The following is a 21601-nucleotide window of genomic DNA, read 5'->3' on the forward strand; positions in this document are numbered from 1 at the left end:
CTATTTCCATCACAACTCCCTCCCCACACACACACAGAGTAATTTTAAAGTTCAGTGAAAGTATGCAAAAGGAAACCAAGAGTGAATTTGTGGGTAGGAGCCAAAATCATGAAATTGTTGTGTAAGAAAAAGGGGAAGTTGCTCTTGAGAGACAAGGGGAGAAAAGAGAAGGATGGGGAAAGGAGAGCTGAAGTAAGGACTTAGGGATTCTTTGTAAAAAGGAAAGTGCCTAAAATTAAATTTCAGGTTATTAATGTTGTTACACTGTAAATCTGTATGCTTTCCCAAACCTTCAATAATGTCTGCTATGTTAATTACCTTAGATCAAGACTAGGGCACCACAAAAGGAGGAGAGAGAGTTCTAAGAGCCATTAAGTCACAAGGGCCATCCTGGAGGTTAGCCAAAGGTTTCTCTCCTCAGATAATCTCTCTTTGTATTCATATGGCATTTATCTAACCTCATTTAGAATGTGCACTTCACTGGAAAATGTCTTACTCATCTTTGAATTCTCAGGAATAACCATATTCATCCCAGAGTATGACAGGATGGCACGTAACAGGTGGGTCTTGGTGCATACTCTGTGTTCCGGGGGAACTTCTGACTCTCCCCACTTCATAGTTCCCACCCTTCCTGCTTAAGTCACATCTCCACTTTGGGTCTTGGATTCAACATACAGCCTTCCTCTTCTTCAGCCTTCCTCATAACATTCCCTCAGACATTCCCTTTGACCCTATATAACTGGACATAACCTGCATGGGTTCAATTGGGCCTGGCCCACCAGCAAGACTGGGCATAGCGCCTCATCCATAACCAATGCTTAAAATGATTATTAGATTCAGTCAAAGTAATCACATGGTAGCAATTCTCTAGAATACCTACTAATGAGTCTATCAGTTAAGTAGTGCTTGAATCTACAAGTAGTAATAGTGATTCTCAAATTTTTAATCCAGCTCCAACGGCCAGGGTTATGTTAAGGTTTACTTTCTATAAGAGGTCACAAGAATACAGTAATAGTATTTTGACTTTTTAAAAATATAAAATGCTATCAAGTGCTTTAATATTAAATGTGTTTTTTAAAACAATGTAATCCCTTCCAACCTGCCCAAGAGATTGTGATTACCCTTCCCCAGTCCCACCACCTCCTGCTGACTGTGGAAGGCCTGGAGAGATGAGAAGTTCTTCCGTTGTTTGATGGAGAATCATTAATTTAGAGTTGGGGAAGTCACTATGGAAAAAGTCTCTCCATCTTTCTTAAGACAACAAGTAACCAGGAAAAATACAAATACATTAATCCATTACACTTATGAATAGTGTCATACGAACTGCTAAAAAATATGACCTACCCATCTAGGAGGGCGATGACGTTCTTCCTGGGCCGCCCAATATTAGGGCCATACAAACTGGCTCTGGAGTAAATCCGGATGGGCTGCAACAGGCTCTTCAGCTGGATGTAATCCTTTCCCAACTGGCTGCCATTTACTGCCCGGCCATGCATGGTTCGATAGTTATTTGGCTCTAGATTAAAAGCAGACATGCAAGTCAGAGTTGAGAAGGGTAAGGCTCTGCCAACCCTTTCCTGTCCACATATCTCTCTGCTTTTTTCTTAACAATGTGAATAAAATAGCCAAAAAGAGGGTGTGAACTAGTTTAACTCAAGGAACCATCATAACAAAAAGTCAAGTGCTATTTTACCATTCTCCTCATTTTCAAATAGTCTTTCAAAAGATCTCCTACTCCACAAAAGAGAGACCATACTGATTTTGGGTGATACTTTATAATGAATTATAATGAATAATACTGGGTTGAATATTGTCTCCCAAAGTTCATGTCCACCTGTAACTTCAGAACGTGACCTTATTTGGAAATAGGGTCTTTGAAGATGTAGTTAAGATGAGGCCATATGGGATCAGGGTGTACCCTAAATCAAGTGACTGGTGTCTTTATAAAAGAAAGGAGAGGGAGGTTCAGGTACACAGACATACTGGGAAGAGGGCCATGTGTCGACAGAGGCAAAGACTGGAGGGATGATGTTATGCCAAAGATCGCTGGTAGCTACCAGAAGCTAAGAGCAAGGCATAGAGTAGATTCTCCCATAGAGCCTCCAGAAGGAATCAGCCCTGGCAATGCTCTGATTTTGGGCTTCTTGTTCCTTGAACTGTGAGAGACTAAATTTCTGCTGTTTTACACCACTGAGTTTGTGGTAATTTGTCATGACAGGCTTAGGAAACTGATATAAATGGTAAGAAAGCAAGGCTTTATAAAGATGGTCATTGTACCAAAAAGAAAAATCTTGGGGTGTCCGGGGAGCTCAGTCAGTTAAGCATCCGACTTCGGCTCAGGTCATGATCTCACAGTTCATGCATTTAAGCCCCACGTCAGGCTCTGTGCTGACAGCTCAGAGCCTGGAGTCTGCTTCAGATTCTGTGTCTCCTTCTCTCTCTGCCCCTCCCTTGCTTGCACTCTGTCTCTCTCTGTCTCTCTAAAATAAACAAATGGTTAATAATAAAAAAAAAAAGAAAGCAAAAGAAAAATCTTAATTTTCAATAATAACAAAGTGGCTGGGTTAAACAATTTAGAGTACAACATCCTCCCTCAGTTTCTATTAAGTTGGTGTTCTAAAAGGGCAAGGAAAATCCTAAAAACCAGCAGCTCCACTGCCAGAAAGAGCTAACTTGATTTGGAATGAAGCACATGCCCCAGGTAAGGCCAACACCTTGGTTACCTACAAGTTTTGATACTGGTAGGGTCAAGAAATTGACCAGCCGACTTGCAAGAAATTTAACAGGGAAATTTTGGGAATAGGACAGTCACAGTGGGCCTTGATAAGCCCACACATACCCTTTGTAGTCTGGAAAGCTGTGTGTGCTCAGTAGACTGGAGAGGGCACTAACTATCCATGTACCAACAGATGAATGTGAAACCTAGCACATTCATAAAGGAGACATAACAAAGCATGTCAAAAAGGAAAAGTCAGTGAGAATTGTAAACTGTTTAAATTTGGAATGTGTTCCCCAAATCACACACAGATCCACTGGCAAAGATTAGAAGTCTTACTGGCTTAAGGTAAGCACAACCTCTAATCAATCATTGTCTCACCATTAAGCTATGATGACTCAGGGGCAATTTTTAGGAAGCTGGCCTAGACAATGATTAAAAAATAGAAAGATATATCAGCACCTATTAAATGCAAAAGAGACAGATGCTACACTATTAGTCCAGATAAGTTACTAAACAAACAAATAAAAAAGAAACAACAGAAACAACCTCTGAGATGGAGGATTTGGAATCTAGAGTTGTTCCAACGTATTATTTAAAATGTATAGTTTTCAACAACAACAAAAATTACAGCATGCAAAGAGATAGGATAGAGGGATCCATAAAGAAGAAAAAAAAAGTAGTCAATGGAAACTGTCTCCTAAGGGAGAAGGACTTCAAAACTACTATCATAAATATGTTCATAGAACTAACAGGAACAATACAAAATTAAAGGAAAGTATGATTGTATCGACTAATCAAATATAAATGAAGAGAGATATTATAAAAATGATCAAATGAAAATCTGGGACCTGAAATAACTCTTCACATACAGAGGAACACAATGAAATTATCAGCTGAATTTTTACCAGAAATAATGGAGGTCAGAAGACTGTAGAATGACATATTCAAAATGCTGAAAGAAAAAAAATTGGCCAAGAATTCTATATGTAGCAATCTATCCTTCAGAACTGAAAGCAAAATTTACATCTTAAAGATTTTTTTTTAAGTTTATTTATTTTGAAGTGCAGAGCCTGATGGGGTGCTCAAACTCACAAACCACGAGATCATGACCCGAGCAAAAATCAAGAGTCAGATGCCTAACCGACTAAGCCATCGGGCGTCCCAAAATTTATACCTTAACCAGAAAAACAAAGAACAGAACTTGTGAGAAAATTTGCCTTAAAAGAAGTAAGAAAGGAAGTCTTTTAGGTTGAAAGGAAATGATACCAGATGGTGACTCAAAACCACACAAAGAAATATAGAACACTAGTAATGGCAATTACATAGAAAATATAAAAGATAGTTGAAAATATCCATTACTCTCTTTTTTTTAAGTTTATTTAATTTTGACGAGAGAGAGAGAGAGAGAGAGAGAGAGAGAGAGTCCATGGGGCTCAAATCCATGGACTGGAAGATCATGACCTGAGCCAAAGTCAGACACTTAGCCAACTGAGCCATCCAGGCACCCCTCCATTACTCTTTTTTAATGAATTTGAATAATAGTTGCATAAAAACAAAAATTATAAAACTGTGTTGTTGGGCTTATGACATATGAAAATGTAATGTTTATAATAATAATGGCTACAAAACAGAGAGAAATGGAGTTCTATTGGAGTAAATTTTCTATAGTTAAGTGGAATTAAGTTAGAATTACTCTAAAATAGATTGTAATGAATTCAGATATATTACAATAAGAAATTACTAGGAAAATAAGTAAAACAAAATAAAAACAAAGAAATTAAAGTGGTACATTATACAATATCTCTTCTGCATAAAAAGGCAGTACAGGATGGTACAAAAACAGACACTCAGATCAATGGAACAGAATAGAGAACCCAGAAATGGACCCACAAACATATGGCCAACTAATCTTTGATAAAGCAGGAAGGAATAATCAGTGGAATGGAAAAAAGACAGTCTCTTCAGCAAATGGTGCTGGGAAAACTGAACAGTGACAAGCAGAAAAATGAATCTGGATCACTTTCTTACACCATACACAAAAATAAACTCAAAATGGATGAAAGACCTAAATGTAAGAAGGAAACCATCAAAATCCTCGAGGAGAAAGCAGGCAAAAACCTCTTTGACCCTGGCCGCAGCAACTTTTTATTCAACACATCTCCTGAGGCAAGGGAAACAAAAGCAAAAATGAACTACTGGGAACTCATCAAAATTAAAAGCTTCTGCACAGTGAAGGAAACAATCAGGAAAACTAAAAGGCAGCCAACGGAATGGGAAAAGATATTTGCAAACGACATATCAGATAAAGGGTCAGTATCCAAAATCTATAAAGAACTTATCAAACTCAACACCTAAAAAACAAATAATCCAGTGGAAAAAATGGGCAAAAGACATGAATAGACACTTCTCCAAAGAAGACATCCAGATGGCCAACTGACACATGAAAAAATGCTCAACGTCACTCATCATCAGGGAAATACAAATCAAAACCACAATTGAGATACCACCTCACATCTGTCAGAATGGCTAACATTAACAACTCAGGCAACAACAGATGTTGGCGAGGATGCGGAGAAAGAGGATCTCTTCTGCACTGCTGGTGGGAATGCAAACTGGTGCAGCCATTATGGAAAACAGTATGGAGGTTCCTCAAAAAGTTAAAAGTAGAACTACCCTATGACCCATCAGTTGCACTACTAGGTATTTATTCAAGGGATACAGGTATGCTTTTTTGAAGGGAAACATGCACCCCAATGTTGATAGCAACACTATCAACAATAGCCAAAGTATGGAAAGAGCCCAAATGTCGATCAATGGATGAATGGATAAAGAATATGTGGCATATATATACAATGGAGTATCACTTGGCAATCAAAAAGAATGAAATCTTGCCATTTGCAACTATGTGGATGGAACTAGAGGGTATTATGCTGAGCAAAATTAGTCAGAGAAAGACAAACATCATATGACTTCACTCATATGAGGACTTTAAGATACAAAACAGATGAAAATAAGGGAAGGAAGGGAAGCAAAAACAGGGAGGGCAACAAAACAGACTCTTAAATATGGAGAACAGAGGACTACTGGAGGGGTTATGGGAGGGGGGTATGCTAAATGGTTAAGGGCATTAAGGAATCTTACTCGTGAAATCATTGTTGCACTATATGCTAAATTGGATGCAAATTAAAAATAATAAATTAAATAAAATGGTAAAAAATAAAGGCAGTACAGGATAAACAGAGGAACAAAAAATGAAATAAATGGAAAACAGCAAGATGGCAGATATAAATTCAACAATATTAACAATTACATTAAATGTAAATGGATTGAACACTCCAATTAAAAGCAGAAATTGTCAGGATGAATAAGAAAACTAAGATCCAACTAAACAGACATACTTTAAAGTAAAAGATACAAATAGGTTGAAAGTAAAAGGATGAAAAAAGATATACCATGCAAACAGTAACCATAAGAGAGCTGGAATGACAATACTAATAACAGACAAAATAGACTTTAAGACAACAGTGTTACTAGACATAATGTGGGGCATTTTATAATGATAAAAGTGTTAATCTGTCAGGAAGATATAACAATTATAAACATATACATACCAAAAACAGAACACCAAAATACATGAAACAAAATTAAATAGAAAAATAGAAAATCCAACAATAATAGGAGACTTCAATATGGTATTCTTAGTTATCAGTAGAACAACTAGGCAGAAAATTAGCATTGATATAGGAAACTTAAATAACACTATCAGCCAACTTGACCTTATTGATATCCTTAGAACACTCCACTCAACAGTAGTATACCCATTCTTTTTTTAGTGTATATAGAACATCCTTCATGATAGACCATATGGTAAGCCATCAAACAAGTCTCATATATTTAAAAAGATTAAGTCATATAATTATATGTGCCCTTCTCACAACAGAATTAAACTAGAATTCAACAACAGAAAGAAATTTGAGACATCTATAAATATTTGGAAGTTAAATAATCCGGGAGTCAAAGAAGAAAGTGGAATTAGAAAATATTTTTAATGAAATGAAAATAAAAATATAGTATGTAAAAGCACATGGGATGACACCAAATGCATAATCCATGAAAGAAATAATTGATTAATTAGACTTGATTAAAATTAAAAGTATTTGCTCTGCAAAAGACAATTTTATGAGAATGAGATGACAAGCCACAAATTGGGAGAAAATACTTGCAAAAGACACATCTGATAAAGGACTGTTATCTAAAATATACAAAGAACTCTTAAAAATTAGCAAAAAAGAAACAAATGACCCAATTTAAAAATGGGATATAGACTTCAACAGACACCTCACCAAAGGAGATATACAAATGGCAAATAAAAAATGTGAAAAGATAAAAACAATATGAAAAGATGCTCCACATATGTCATCAGGGAAATGCAAATTAAAACAACAATTAAATACAACTCTATACTATTAGAATGACCAAAAATTGTTAACACTGACAGCACCAAAAACTATGTAGAATGTGAAGCAACAGGAATGCTCAGTCATTGCTGGCAGAAATGACAATTGATATGGTCATTTTGGAAGAGTTTGGTGGTTTCTTATAAAACAAAACATACTCTTACTATATGATGCAGCAATTATGCTCCCTGTTATTTGCCCAAAAGAGCTGAAAATTTATGTTTTTACTTTTGGCTATGCATGGATTTATGGCAGCTGTATTCATGCTGTATTCATGCCACAACTTGGAGGCACTGAAGATTTTCTTCCATAGGTGAATGGATACATAAAATGTGGTACTTCTACACAATGGAATATTATTTAGTACTAAACAGAAATGAGGTAGCAAGCCATGGAAGAACCTTAAATGCATACCATTAAGTGAAATAAGCCAACCTGAAAAGGCTACATAGTGTATAATTCCAACTATATGACATTCTAGGAGAAACAAAATTAGGGAGAGAGTAAAAAGATCAGTGGTTGACAAAGGTTGAGGACAGGAGGAAGGGATATATAGATGGACCACAGAGGATTTTTAGGGCAGTAAAAATATTTTGTATGACACAATAGTGCTGGATATGTCATTGAACATTTGCCCAAATCCATAGTATGTTCATACTAAAGTAAACCATAATGTAAAGTATAGACTCAGGATGATTATGATGTATCACTGTAGGTTCACCAATTGTAAAAAGTGAACCACTCCGGTGGGGGATGTTGATAGTGGGGTAGGCTATGCATATGTGGAAGCAGGGAATATAAGGGAAATCTCTCTACTTTCTTTTCAATTTTGCTGTGAACCTAAAGCTGCTCTAAAAAAAGGTGTGTAAAAAAAAAATAGAGAGCCACAATGAGATATTAGGGATGCACAGACAGAGAGAAGGCCATATGAGAACACATAAGTTGGCCATCTGCAAACAAATAAGAGAAGCCTCAAAAGAAACCAGGTCTGCTGATACCTAGATTCTGGACTTTGGGCTTCCAGAACAGTAAGAAAATAAATTCTTGTTGTTTAGGAGATAAAAAGACTCCTATATTAGAAAAAAAGAAATATCTCAAATTAGTAATCTAAGCTTCTATCTTAAGAAAGCAGGAAGAGACAACTAAACCCAAAACAAGGAGAAGGACTGAAATAATAAAAATTAGAGTGGAAATCAATGACATAAAAAAATAGAGAAAATCAATAAAAGCAAAGTTTGGTTTTTTGAAAAGATCAACAAAACTGACATACCTTTAGTTGGACTGATCAAGAAAAAAAGAGAGAAGTCACAGAGTATCAAAATTAGGAATAAAAGAAGGGACACCACTAAGGACCTCACAGTAATTAAAAGGATAAGGGACTACTATGAACAACTTTATGCCATTAAATGACTTAGATAAAATAAAAAACTTCTGATAAAGATGCAAATTACTAAAACCAATTCAAAAAGAAATAGAAAATATGAATAGGCCTATAACAACAAAAGACACTGGATTAGTCATTATAAATATTTCCACAAAGAAAGCTCAGATGGATTAATTGGTAAATTCTATCAAATATTTGAAGAAAAAATAATGCCAATCCTTCACAAACTCTTCCAGAATACGGAGGAAGAGGGAACACTTCTCAGCTCATTTTATGAGGCCATTATTCTCCTGATACCAAAATCAAACAAAGACATCACAAGAAAAGAAAATTACAGATGAATATCCCTCATAAATATAGACCAAAAAGTCCCCAACAAAAGAGTTACAAAGTGAACCCAGCAATATATAAGAAGTATTATAATACCGTGGATAAATAGGATATACATCAGGAATGCAAGATTGATTTAATATAAAAAACCCAACTAAAGAAGGGGTGCCTGGGTGGCTCAGTCAGTTAAGCGTCTAACCAGCTCAGGTCATGATCTAGCAGTTTGTGGGTTCAAGTCCCATATCAGGCTCTGTGCTGACAGCTCAAAGCCTGGAGCCTGCTTTGGATTCTGTGTCTCCCTCTCTCCCTGCCTCTATCCCACTAGTGTGCACTCTCTCTCCCTCTCTCTCTCCCTCAAAAAAAAAAAAAAATATATGCATATATTAAAAAAACTTAAAAAAACCCAACTAATGTAAAATATCATATTAATAAAGACCAAAAATACATTATCATCTCCATAGGTGTAAAAAAAAGAGGCATTTGACAAAATCCAACACTCATTCCTGATAAATATTATCAACAACTATGAGTAGAAAGGGAATTCTGCAATCTTATAAATAGTATGCTGAAATACTGAAAGCTTAATGGCAAAACATCATGCTTAATGCTGAAATATTTAACGTTTTACCCCTAAGACTGTGAACAAGCAGGAATGTGTACTCTTGCCACTTACATTCAACATTTGTATTAGAGGTTCTAGCCAGTGCAGTCAGCTAAGGAAAGAAATAAAAAGCATCGCAATTGTACAGAAAGAAGTAAAACTGTCTGTATTCTGAGACAACATATGCTGCACGTAGAAAATCCTAAATGACTCACACATGTGGGGGAAAAAATACAAGACCTAAGAAATAAATTCAGCAAAGCTGGAGGATAAAAGACCAATATATAAAATCAATCATATTTCTAAATACTAGCCATGTACAATACATAAATGAAATTAAGAAAATAATTCCATTCACAATTGCATGGGAAAAAAAATAAAATATCTAAGATTAAATTTAACAAAAAGAGTGCAAAACTTGAACACTAAGAACTACAAAACATTACTGAAATTAAAAATTGAATAAATGGGGAGATAATTTATGTTCATGGACAGGAAGACTCAGTATTGTTAAGATGGCAATTCTCCCCCAAATGATCTATAGATTCAATGTTATCTCTATTAAAATTCCAGCAGGCTTTATTGAGAAAATTAGAAAACTGATCCTAAAATTCGTGTGGAAATGCAAACACCAAGGATGGCCAAAACAATTTTTAAAAAAGAACAAAGTTGGATGATTTATACTTCCCAATTTCAAAACTCATTACAACGCTATTGTAATCAAGACAATGTAGTCCTAGTATAGGGACAGACATACTTATCAGTGGAACAGAATTAGGAGTCCAGAAATAAATCCATTTTTGGTTGATTTTTGGCAACAGTGTTATGAGAATTCAATAGGGAAAGGATAATCTTTTACATAATGCTGGACAACTTGATAATTCACATGCAAAAAGATGAATTTAGACTCTAACTTCATGCTATACTCAAAAATTAATTTGTTATTTTAACTTGTAGCTCAAATGTAAGAGCAAAAACTATAAAACTTTTAGAAGAAAACAAACAAAAAAAACCACTTTGTGATTTTGAGTTAAGCAAAGAAATGATACCAAAAGTATGACCCATAAAATTAAAAATTGATAAATTGAACTTTATCAAAATTCAAAACTTCTACACTTCAAAGGATGCCATAAAGAAAATGCAAAGATAAGCTATAGACTGGGGAAAATATTTGCAAATCATATTTGACAAAGAACTCATATCCAGAATATATTTAAAACTTTTACAACTCAATAATAAGGTAACTCAGTTAAAAGGGCAAAAGATTTGCGTAGACATTTCACCAAAGAAGATGTAAGAATAGCTGATAAGCACATGAAAAGCCATTCAATATCATTTGTCATTAGGGAAGTGCTAATTACGGCCATATTAAGATACTACTTCAAACTCACTAGAAAGGTTATAATCAGAGACAGACATTAACAAGTGTTTCCAAAGATGTAGAAAACCTAGAACCCTTATACATTGTTAGAGAAGAAAAATAATTTGGCAGTTGTTAAAAACCAAAAATAAACAAATTTACCATATGATTAGTAACTCTATTCCCCTCCCAGGTATCTTCCTAAGATAAATAAAAACATATATCCACACAAAGGCTTGTATGTGAATGTTTATAGCAGCATTATCTATCAAAGCCCCAAAGTAGAAACAATCCAGATGTCCATCATCTGGTAAATGGAAAAGCAAAATGTGATATATAGTCACACACTGGAATACTATTCAGCAATAAAAAGGAATGAACTACTTTTACATGCTACAGCATGGATAAATTTGAAAAACATGCTATGTGCAAGAAGTCAGATGCAAAAGACTATTATATGATACAGTTATATGAAATGTCCATAAATGACAAATCTATAGATGAGAAACAGATTAGAGTTTTCTGAGACTGGGCATGGTTACAGGAATTGATGGCAAATGGGCATGAGGGATCTTTTTGGAGTGATGGAAATGTTCTAAAATTGGTTTCAGAGATGGTTGTAGGAGTATATACATTTGTTAATTGAATTGCAAATTGAAGAGGAAGGAAGGGGGAGAAGGAGAGTGAGAGTGGGGGAAGGAGAAAGGGTAGGAGGAGAGAGGAGGGACTGAACAGAGGGGTGCATTAATTAGTTGTTATAAAAACAATAGGGTCAAGTTGAGCATTTCAGTTTGAATTGCTATAGGACAAAAATATTGTGTGAGAGAAGATAATGATGAACTGTTTTCAAATCCTTTTTATTATCTATCTCCTCTACTAGAATGTAGGCAGGGATATTTATCTGGTATTTACTATTATATCTCTCAAAACTAGTATAGTGTAGTATAATATGCCTTTGGCACATACTAGGCAGTCAATAACTATTTGTTGAAGGAAAGTTGAAGGAAGTGAAGAAAGCCAAGAAGTTTTAATACCACTAAAGAAAAATAACCAGAGGGTAGTAGAAAGTATCTCCCTTTCTGTTAGAAGTCCCAAGTTCCTGACATAGATTTAGTACTTCCTGCTGTCTTTAGCAATTCTCTTTACCTTTTTCAACATATTTCCTCACCTGCATGGTATGTCCTTTATTAGGCACTTCATTTAGGACTTTAAGGTCCAAATAGAAGAGTATTTGGATATGCTATGTAAACTAAATACTATCAACTATAAGATGACAATACTGTTGATAATTACAAATGTAAACTCCCTAAGGAAGTAACTCTAAGGCTTTTGTCACTAACCAGTGGCAGAAAATATGTATCATATATCATATGCCCTTTAAAATAAAAAAGACTAACAGTATTTTTCCCTTGTTTTTGGTAACAGCAATGTTCAGATATAATTTATACCTATACAATCATCACATTAATGTATATAACTCAATGGTTTTAAGTATGCTTACACAGCTGTGTAATCATCACAATAAATTTTAGAACATTTTTATCATCTCACTCCCCTAGCCCTTGGCAACCACTAATCTACTTTCTGTTTCTTTACATTTACCTATTTTGGGCATTTTATATAAATATGTGACTGGGTTTTTTCATTTAGCATAATCTTTTCAAGGTTCATCTATGTTGTAGTGGCTGTCAGTACTTCATTCCTTTTTAATGGCTAGATAATATTCCATCATATGGCTATACCAGATTTTATTTACCCATTCATCAGTTGATAGACATTTGGGTTGTTTCCATTTTTTGGCTATTATGAATAATGCTACTATAAATACTTGTGTATAAGTTTTTCTGTGGGCTTATGTTTTCATTTCTCTTAAATATATACTCAGGAGTAGGACTGCTAGGTCATATAGCAACACCACGTTTAACTTTTTGAGGAATTGCCAGACTGTTTTCCAAAGTGGTTATACCATTTTACATCCCCACTAGCAGTATATGAGGGTTCCAATTTCTCCACATTCTTGCCAATAGTTGTTACTATAATCTTTTTTAAAAATTATTATTATTGGCATCCTAGTGGGTGTGAAGTACTCTATCATTGTGGTTTTGATTTGGTTTTCCCTGATGGCTAATGTGGTTGAGTATCTTTTCATGTGTTTTTCAGACTTTTATATTTTTTCTTTGGAGAGATGTCTATTCAGATCCTTTGGCCAATAGTATTCTTTTACCAGATTCTTGTGCTGTCCTTAATATGAAGTGAAATATCCCAAGTGTTTTCTGGGCCAGTATGCTAGAGATGGTCTAACTGAGGCTATGTCCTGGGCCAACTTATTTTTTATCTTGTCAATTCAGAGGAAATGACATCTTTACTTACCATTACCCAGTTCCCAAGATATGTTGTACTTTTTGCTGGCACTGTACTTCAACAGACTCAGGGCACTAGAACTGTTCCAGGAGTTATTTGGATTACGACGCAGTGCATTTAGAGCAAATATCAGGTGGAGTCCAGAACAATCAGCAAAGTTATAAAGTTTGTCTAGAGACCTGGCTGGGAAGAAGCAGAATAAGGCTTGTAACTTTAAAATCAACATTCCAACAAAAGGAAATTATTAGCTACTACAAAAAGGCTTTCTATGAGCTTCCTGCTAAGTAATTCCTGCTAGGAATTATGCAGAGAGGCTTCAGAAGGATTATATTACCTTTTGGTTCAGAGTACATTTTGAAGTGATTTAGAAAGCAGCACACACAATTCTAGACACAGGTTGCAAATTAGCAACCAAGTCTAGTCCACAGTATGTTATTGTTAACAACAACAACAAAAAATAGAATTGCGAACATTTAAAAATGGGATGGTATTACAAAGTAGCTAGATTTCTAGCTTCTCTTGAAAAATCAGAGGATCTGACACTGCTGGGTCTGTATTCCTTTATGAAATGATAGGAATGGTGTTGGGAGGCAAGGCCAGGAAAGATGACTGGTTGGTAAGTCTGGGAAAATTGCTCAGCCTAGCAGCACTTCAAAAAAATCCACTCAATTCCACATTTCTAATATTTCTGAGAATGGAAACACCATTAGGGTAAATATATTCATTGTTGGTTTGATCCCTGATACCATCAGTTCTACTCACATGTCCCATACCCACCCCATTCCTTCATATCTATTGCCACTATTTTGGTTCTCGCTCTCAGTTTCACTTGTATGAATTATCATAACAATATCTGTATTTGCCTATCTACTTCCAGATTCATCCTTCTTCCAATTTCTTTCATCAGTTTCACTCACCCTTCAAACCTTAGTGGATTTTTTTAGGGGCTCCTGGGTGGCTCAGTCAATTAAACACCCAACTCTTGATTTTGTCCGGGTCATGATCTCATGGTTCATGGGATCAAGCCCTGCACTGAGCTCTGTGCTGACAGTGTGGAGTCTGCTTGGGATCCTCTCTCTCTCTCTGCCCTTCCCATGCTCTCTATCTCAAAATAAATAAACTTAAAAAAAAAAAAAACAAAAACCTTAGTTGATTTTTAACACTTTCTTCTTCTTTACTTCAAGGACTCTATGACTCAACCATAATTTTCTCCCCACTTCAGGCCTCTCTACTGTTATCAATGAATTCTTTGTTGGTGTCAGCCAGTTCTGTTTATCACAGAATCCCCTGCTGCATTAGGCTTTGCTCTCATTATTCTCATTTAGCATACCTTTTTTCCTCTTCCTAACATACCCAGATCTTACTTGTCCTTTTAGACAGTGTTTTGCAAGGTATGGATGATATGACTTTAAGTGATAAACAGATTGAAAAAAAATTAGGTTAATAAGTATGTACAAGGATTCGCCTTACTCTATCTAGTATTCACTATCCCAGTCCCTAGAGCAGAGTTTCTCAAATGGAGTTCTGTGGAACACTAGAGGGTTCTACAAAAGATGATGCAGAGTGGCCAAAGTGCCCCATTAGCAATTGTTATAAGACCTTAAGTCTTCTAAAGCAGAACCATGATCATTTGGTTGAGTCCATTATCAGTTTTTGAAGTGGGAAAGGGGGAGCGGGTTGTCATTTTTATTTTCTTACATATATGGGAAAGTAGTTTTTAAGAAGTACCAAGAACAAGGACAGAAACTGTCTCATTTTAGTTAAAAATAAAATCCATGGGAATTTATCTCACATTTAACCCAGAGTCTAGTAGTTTGCAACAACAAAAAGCATAGGTTCACATTAAAGAAATAATTATTTCTTTAATAGACTTAATTTAATAAACAATTATTTCTTAATAATAAACTATTTCTGGGGCGCCTGGGTGGCGCAGTCGGTTAAGCGTCCGACTTCAGCCAGGTCACGATCTTGCGGTCCGTGAGTTCGAGCCCCGCGTCAGGCTCTGGGCTGATGGCTCAGAGCCTGGAGCCTGTTTCCGATTCTGTGTCTCCCTCTCTCTCTGCCCCTCCCCCATTCATGCTCTGTCTCTCTCTGTCCCAAAAATAAATAAACGTTGAAAAAAAAAATTAAAAAAAAATAAAAAAATAATAAACTATTTCTTTTTAGCTCCAAAACAGCAATTAAAATTAAAATGCATTTATAAGCTTATTAAAGTGATCATGAGGGGCGCCTGGGTGGCTTAGTCAGTTAAGCGTCCAACTTCAGCTCAGGTCATGGTCTCCCACTTCGTGAGTTCAAGCCCCATATCGGGCTCTATGCTGACAGCTTAGAGCCTGGAGCCTGCTTCAGATTCTGTGTCTCCCTCTCTGTTCTTCCCCCGCTTATGCTCTGTCTCTCTCAAAAATAAACATTTAAAAAAAATTTTAAGTGATCATGAAACCAACAGATGTGTTTACTAATTTTACAATTATCTTATGTGACTGTAACTATGCCACTCATTAAGAAAATGGCTTCTTTCAAAGTCTTCTATAAAATTGTGTCTTAGGCTATAATGTTATTCATATTGCTTTGACATACAGTTTTATTAACTTTACTATTCAACATTGCTAATTTATTTTCATATTAAGAACATTAATTAAATTCATAAACTTTATTTAAGTAAGCCTAACAAGTCTACCTTTAGTAAAATTTTATCCCATTTTGGCTTAATCCAGTTATTTAACAAAAACATTACGTTTGCCTTATAAATTTGCAAATTCATGACAAGGAAAGAAAGGGATAGGATAATTTCAGGAAAGAAAGTTAACTATTTGTTTTTCCTTTTTCTCTTCAAGAAAGGTTTTCTAAAAAGTAATTTTTAGTACAAATCTATCCTTATACTTACCATGTACCACATACCATATTGAATAGCATACTCAACAGTAGGATAGAAATTTGTGGTAAGACTTCCAGCCCTAATTGTCTAAGGTAAAAAAAAAATCAAGTAGAAATTTTAAAAAAGAAAAACTGAAGTATCTTCTATCTATACCACTGACCTACATTGGAGTTGGTATCCTTTTTGGGGAAGGGAAACCTACAAAAGAGTAGGCTAAGAAGTTGGCTAAACAGATTCTCAGGAAAATACCACTATCTATTTAAATGAGCATTGGCAATTATTATTGGATAATAATTTCTACAACTAAATGATCTCACTGACATACAATGAGATTTAGATATTTTTATCCAAAGGAACCCTAAAACTTGAGAATTTATTCAAGTGTTCCTCTGGTATAAAAAGTTTGAGAAAGCACTTCTAGAATTAAAGAATGCATACAAAAACAAGTCATCTGAACACCAAAATATTCACTGTTGAACTGATAATTGACTTAAACATTCTTCCCACTTGGCAAAATCCTATCTAATCAAATCAGTGTTTTTGATTTCTCCAATATAATGCAAAGCCATTATAAATCTAGTGGAGAACCAAGTTACAAGTCTGAGAGAAGAGGCAGGATTTCATGAAATCAATGAAAATAAAGTCTGATTACTGGTCAAATCACATGCAAATCCATCAACAAATAAGGATTCAGAAGAATTAGGTCAGTGAACTGAACAAGAGAAAATTCACAAGGATAACACAATAGACTGCTCAAAAATAATTTGAATATTAAAAGATGGAGAGGTCTATTTTGGAGTCTTTTTAATATTTATTCTCATGTCAGAAAAAAATTATTTTCTCAGAAAAATACTCAATATTTAATTAAATAATGTCCTGTTCATTGAAACTGTTCATAGTTACAATAACAGCTTACAATTTATTACATTTATTTTCATAATTTTTAGTGTCATTTATAAATCAAACTTTTGCATCAAAATTGAATATGAATGACTAATATTCTTTTTAGGTAACTTGATTTCCTTAAGCGGCCTTTTTCTGGAATTAATTACCTTTACATAATGAGGATTTCCTATGTTGTTTTCATGTATATTAGAAAAACAAATATATATCAAACACAAAAGCACATCCAACCTATGATTTCATTGATCTGATGGTTTAAGACAAGGCAAAGGTATTTACCCAAAATAAGATGTGAATATAGAAAAAGTGTGGAGAAATAAAAATATAGATGGTTTGTTAATATGGCAAAAATTGAGAATTAGAGTGCCAGAAGTTTGGGAAATATTTCCTTAAGGATAAGTTTGAGTCCTACCTCCTCATGAAGCCATTCCTGAACACATCAATTTCCCTATACTGACCTTGAACTTCTCTAAACAGGTGCTACACAATTTGTTAGCATCTGAGTGCCTTGTGACATCTATGGCATTATCTTACCTTAGGATTTACCGCTTGATTTAGTCACTTTTCCAGAGTGAATGGCTTATTTTCCCATATAACCTGTTAAATTCCTTAAGTATCGTTCTGTATCTCATTGTATCCTTCATAGCATCTATCTGAGAGCAATTTTCTGCCTTAAAATCATGCTGAAGTATTCTTACAAGCCAAATCTGTCTGCTGCATATAAGTGCATATACATGGTCTAGTAAGAAATTGAAAGGACCAGGGGCACCTGTTTGGCTCAGTTAAGCATCTGACTCTTGATATTGGCTCAGGCCATGATCTTATGGTTTGTGAGTTTGAGGCCCACGTCTAGCTCTGTACCAACACTGTGGAGCCTGCTTGGGATTCTCTCTCTCTCTCTCTCTCTCTCTCTCTCTCTCTCTCTGCACCACTCCCCCAGTCATGTTCATTCTCTCTCAAAAATTAATTAATTAATTAATTTTTAAAAAGTAAAAAGAAATTGAAAGGACCCAAAGAAAGATCTAATAATTATTATTGCTAGCTCAGGATATGTACTCTAGAGTTTATTAGAAGATTACATATATTTTAAAAAAGAATATTACATATATTTGAATACAGAGCATTTAGTAGATGCTCAGCCAATGTAATCTTCCTTGGAATATCTGGTGTCAGGTTCCATCCAAGCAGATACTTAAGTATGACTTTCTACTCTCTCCACCAGAGGGTGCCAATGCCTCTATGCCTTCTAGCCAGGCTCCCTGGCATCTCATCTAAATAGAATTCTAAGCAGCCTTGTCTGGCAGGCAACTGAAAATAAGGAGCTGGGGCTTGGGTTGAAAAGGAGAATAGGCTTGGGAGTCATCTATATGGTGCTGATAGTTGATGTTGTGAAAGTTCTTGAGGCTTCTAAAGAACAAAAAGGCTGAGGATGAAACCTTAAGAAATGTCTGCATATAAAGATCAGGAAAAAGGGCAGAGAAGTAGAACACAGAAATGTCATCTTAAGGAACCCCAAAGAAGATATTTTCAAGGAGATGTTAGTTAATGACAGTACATAATGACGAGAAATTAAGAAGAAAACAAACTCAGACAAAAAGTCATTACAGTTAAACAGTGAGGTTAGAAACTAGATTTAGGTTGGGGTGTAAACTTAAAGGATGAGTGGTAAAGAACAAGGAACAATCCTGGTACATTCAACTTATTTGTTGAGGTTCTGTGGCAATAATAGAGAGGAAGAAAACCAAAAAAGTTACTAGAGAAGCACCAAAGTTAAATGTAGGGGAAAAAAACCAAGATTCAAGATCTCATTTTATCAAAAAGCCATTTCTTCAATAAGGCTAATCACGGCTTTATATTATAAACAGATAAGATCAATGAATTCATACTAAGATATGAATGATGGTCCTTTTCCTTAGTTTCCTCAGGACTTGGTACTTTAAAAACCAAGTAGACAGAAGACAATCCAACAGACAAAAAAAAAATAAGATTTTCATTAATCTAAGCAGCTGGAGGCTGAAGTTTCTAGTAGGATTTACTCATCTGTTCCATAAATATTGACTGAGCACCTACTTTAGGCACCTACTTGAAGGTTATAGTAATGAACCAAACAGAAAACATGGGTCTGAGCCCCATGGAGTTTATGTTTAGTGTGGTTGCCATGGGGTTCAATGGGGTAGGTAAAGCAGGGTAGGGGATTGTAGAACCAATGGAGGTGGTGTGTGTGTGTGTGTGTGTGTGTGTGTGTGTGTGTGTATAAAATATATATATAAAATATATAAATAATAAATATAAAATACATATATATATAATATATTTTTTGGAGGTGGTATATTTTATTTTTTATTTTTTTAATTTTTTTTAATGTTTATTTATTTTTGAGACAGAGAGAGACAGAGCATGAATGGGGGAGGTTCAGAGAGAGGGGGAGACACAGAATCCGAAGAAGGCTCCAGGCTCTGAGCTGTCAGCACAGAGCCTGACGCGGGGTTCGAACTCACGGACCGTGAGATCATGACCTGAGCCGAAGTCGGACGCTTCACCGACTGAGCCACCCAGGCGCCCCAAGAGGTGGTATATTTTAAATAAGCCTCACTGATAAGGGAACATTTAAGCAAAGGCCATATGGAAGTAAGAGAGTAAGTCAAGTGAACATACAGGCAAAAGGTCCAAGACAGGTATGAGACTGATGAATGTGAAGAACAGCAAAGAGCCCAGTGTGGTTTCCCCAGAAAGAATGGCAGTAGAAGGCCAGATTATGCAGGGTCTTAAAGGCCACTGTAAATAAAGACTTTGCCTTTTACCCTGAATGACAAGAAAACAATGATGGGTTGTGTTTTTTGGGTTTTTTGGTGTTTTGGTTTGGTTTGGTTTGGTTTGGTTTGGTTTTTTTGAAGAGAGAGAGAGAGAGCTGGGGAGGGGCAGAGGGAGAAAGAATCTTAAGCAGGCTCCACCCCAGCGCAGAGCCTTACAAGGGGCTCTATCTCACCATCCTGAGATCACAACCTGAGCTGAACTCAAATGTCAGAGGCTTAACTGACTGAGACACCCAGGTGCCCCTGATGGTTTTGAATATGATCCAAATCACATTTTAAAAGCACCAAAATAGCTGTTGAGCTAAAAAGAGACTAGGGGGGAGGAGAGGGCAAAGGTGAAAGCGAAGAAAGTAGTTAGAAATCTATAATAATAATTCAGGCAAGGGATAACACTGGCTTGGATCAGGGTGGTAGCAGTAGAGTGGTTAAAGTGGCTGGGTTCCTGGGATATTTTAAAGGTAGAGCTGATAACATTTGCTGAAGGGTTAGATGTAAGGTATGAGGGAAAAAAGGAGTTAAGGAAAACTCCAAACTTTTTGACCTGAGAAACAGATAGATAAACTTGACATTGAAGAAGAAAGTGTGGGAGATTGGGAGAAGGAAGGAGGGGTAGGAAAAAGTTAATCAATCAACTCCTATTATAGCAAGAGCCAACTATGCCATCGTTGTTCAACTCTGCCCGCACCCTCTTAAGGCATAGTGGACCATTTTCCAAAGAGAAAGTATCATGTCTTCCCTTTTAGCATCCATTTAAATGTCTGATATATGATAAGCCTTAATAAATATCTAACTCATACAGGTGTTATTTAGGCCCATTCAATGCCACTTATGATCTGCCTTGTACCATAAATACTCAATCTCAGTTATCATTATTCACTGTAGCAAGTTCCCTCTAGATTATGTCTATTGCTCCATGCTGTTTAAATGCACTCACATAATATACCAATTGCTTTAAGAGTTCAATTTGGAGTGAATAATATGGGGGAGGTATAGGAGACTATCCACCAGAAGCTGGAAGAACAGAGGAATTTCTAATGGAAGCCAGAAAGAAATATGAGAGTAAAAAGCAGAGTGAGGTGAACTCTTTACCAACTTTGTCTCTTGTAATTCAGAGAGAAACCATCAGTTAATGGGGAAATATTTGAGTAGTGAGTACAACCAATAAAAAGGGGAACATTTTAATTGTAGCTATTAAGAGAGAACAGTTTGAAAATTGCCTGGGAGAAAAACAGAGCCATTTCACAAAGAATGAAGACATCTTTAAGCTATGAGCTAATTTTAATATGAATAGAAATATCTCCAGTTTAGTTAGGGCAATGAAACCTTAAGTAGGTTATAAAGAAATCAGCCTATATATCTATAATTTGACTGAAGCTGTTGAAGAAGAATGAGATTTGGGAAATATCTGTGAATAAAAATTACAACACTCTCAAAAGACTGTGATAGAGACTAATTATTGCATTAATCAACTTAACTAAATTTAAAAGTAAAACTAAAGGCCACCGAATATAATGGGATCTCTGGATCCCATCAGAAGTCCATCTAAAGTATGACAGGAAAAGAATAAAAGAGACACTGACATTAGTAAAGAGGCCAGGATTGTTTTTAAGAAATATGGCCTTAAGTAAATGATTTTAAAAGATGCAAATAATATCCTTAGAGGACAATTTAGAAATATCTATCAAAATTTAAATGTGCGTTCCTTTAGACCAAGCCATCCCACTGCTAGGCATTATAAACATATATAATAATTTCCCAAAGGTATACAGAGATTATCACTGCATTTTCTTTTTAATAG

At 35.5% G+C, this 21601-nt stretch overlaps 1 protein-coding gene across 6 annotated transcripts in view; it reads right to left on the minus strand.

Moving 5' to 3' along the window:
• The window catches only part of HPSE2 (heparanase 2 (inactive)), a 711059-nt gene that overhangs the window by 233104 nt on the left and 456354 nt on the right, over positions 1–21601 (minus strand). For all 6 annotated transcript variants that reach the window (XM_045040537.1, XM_023240819.2, XM_045040539.1 and 3 more), the window contains 2 exons: positions 13222–13395; positions 1345–1516 (listed from right to left, as the gene is read on the minus strand). In XM_045040537.1, the coding sequence (XP_044896472.1) occupies positions 1345–1516; positions 13222–13395 (346 nt within the window). The remainder of the gene's footprint in view (positions 1–1344; positions 1517–13221; positions 13396–21601) is intronic.

The sequence above is a fragment of the Felis catus genome, chromosome D2, assembly GCF_018350175.1.
Source record: "Felis catus isolate Fca126 chromosome D2, F.catus_Fca126_mat1.0, whole genome shotgun sequence".
Classification (NCBI taxonomy): domain Eukaryota; kingdom Metazoa; phylum Chordata; class Mammalia; order Carnivora; family Felidae; genus Felis; species Felis catus.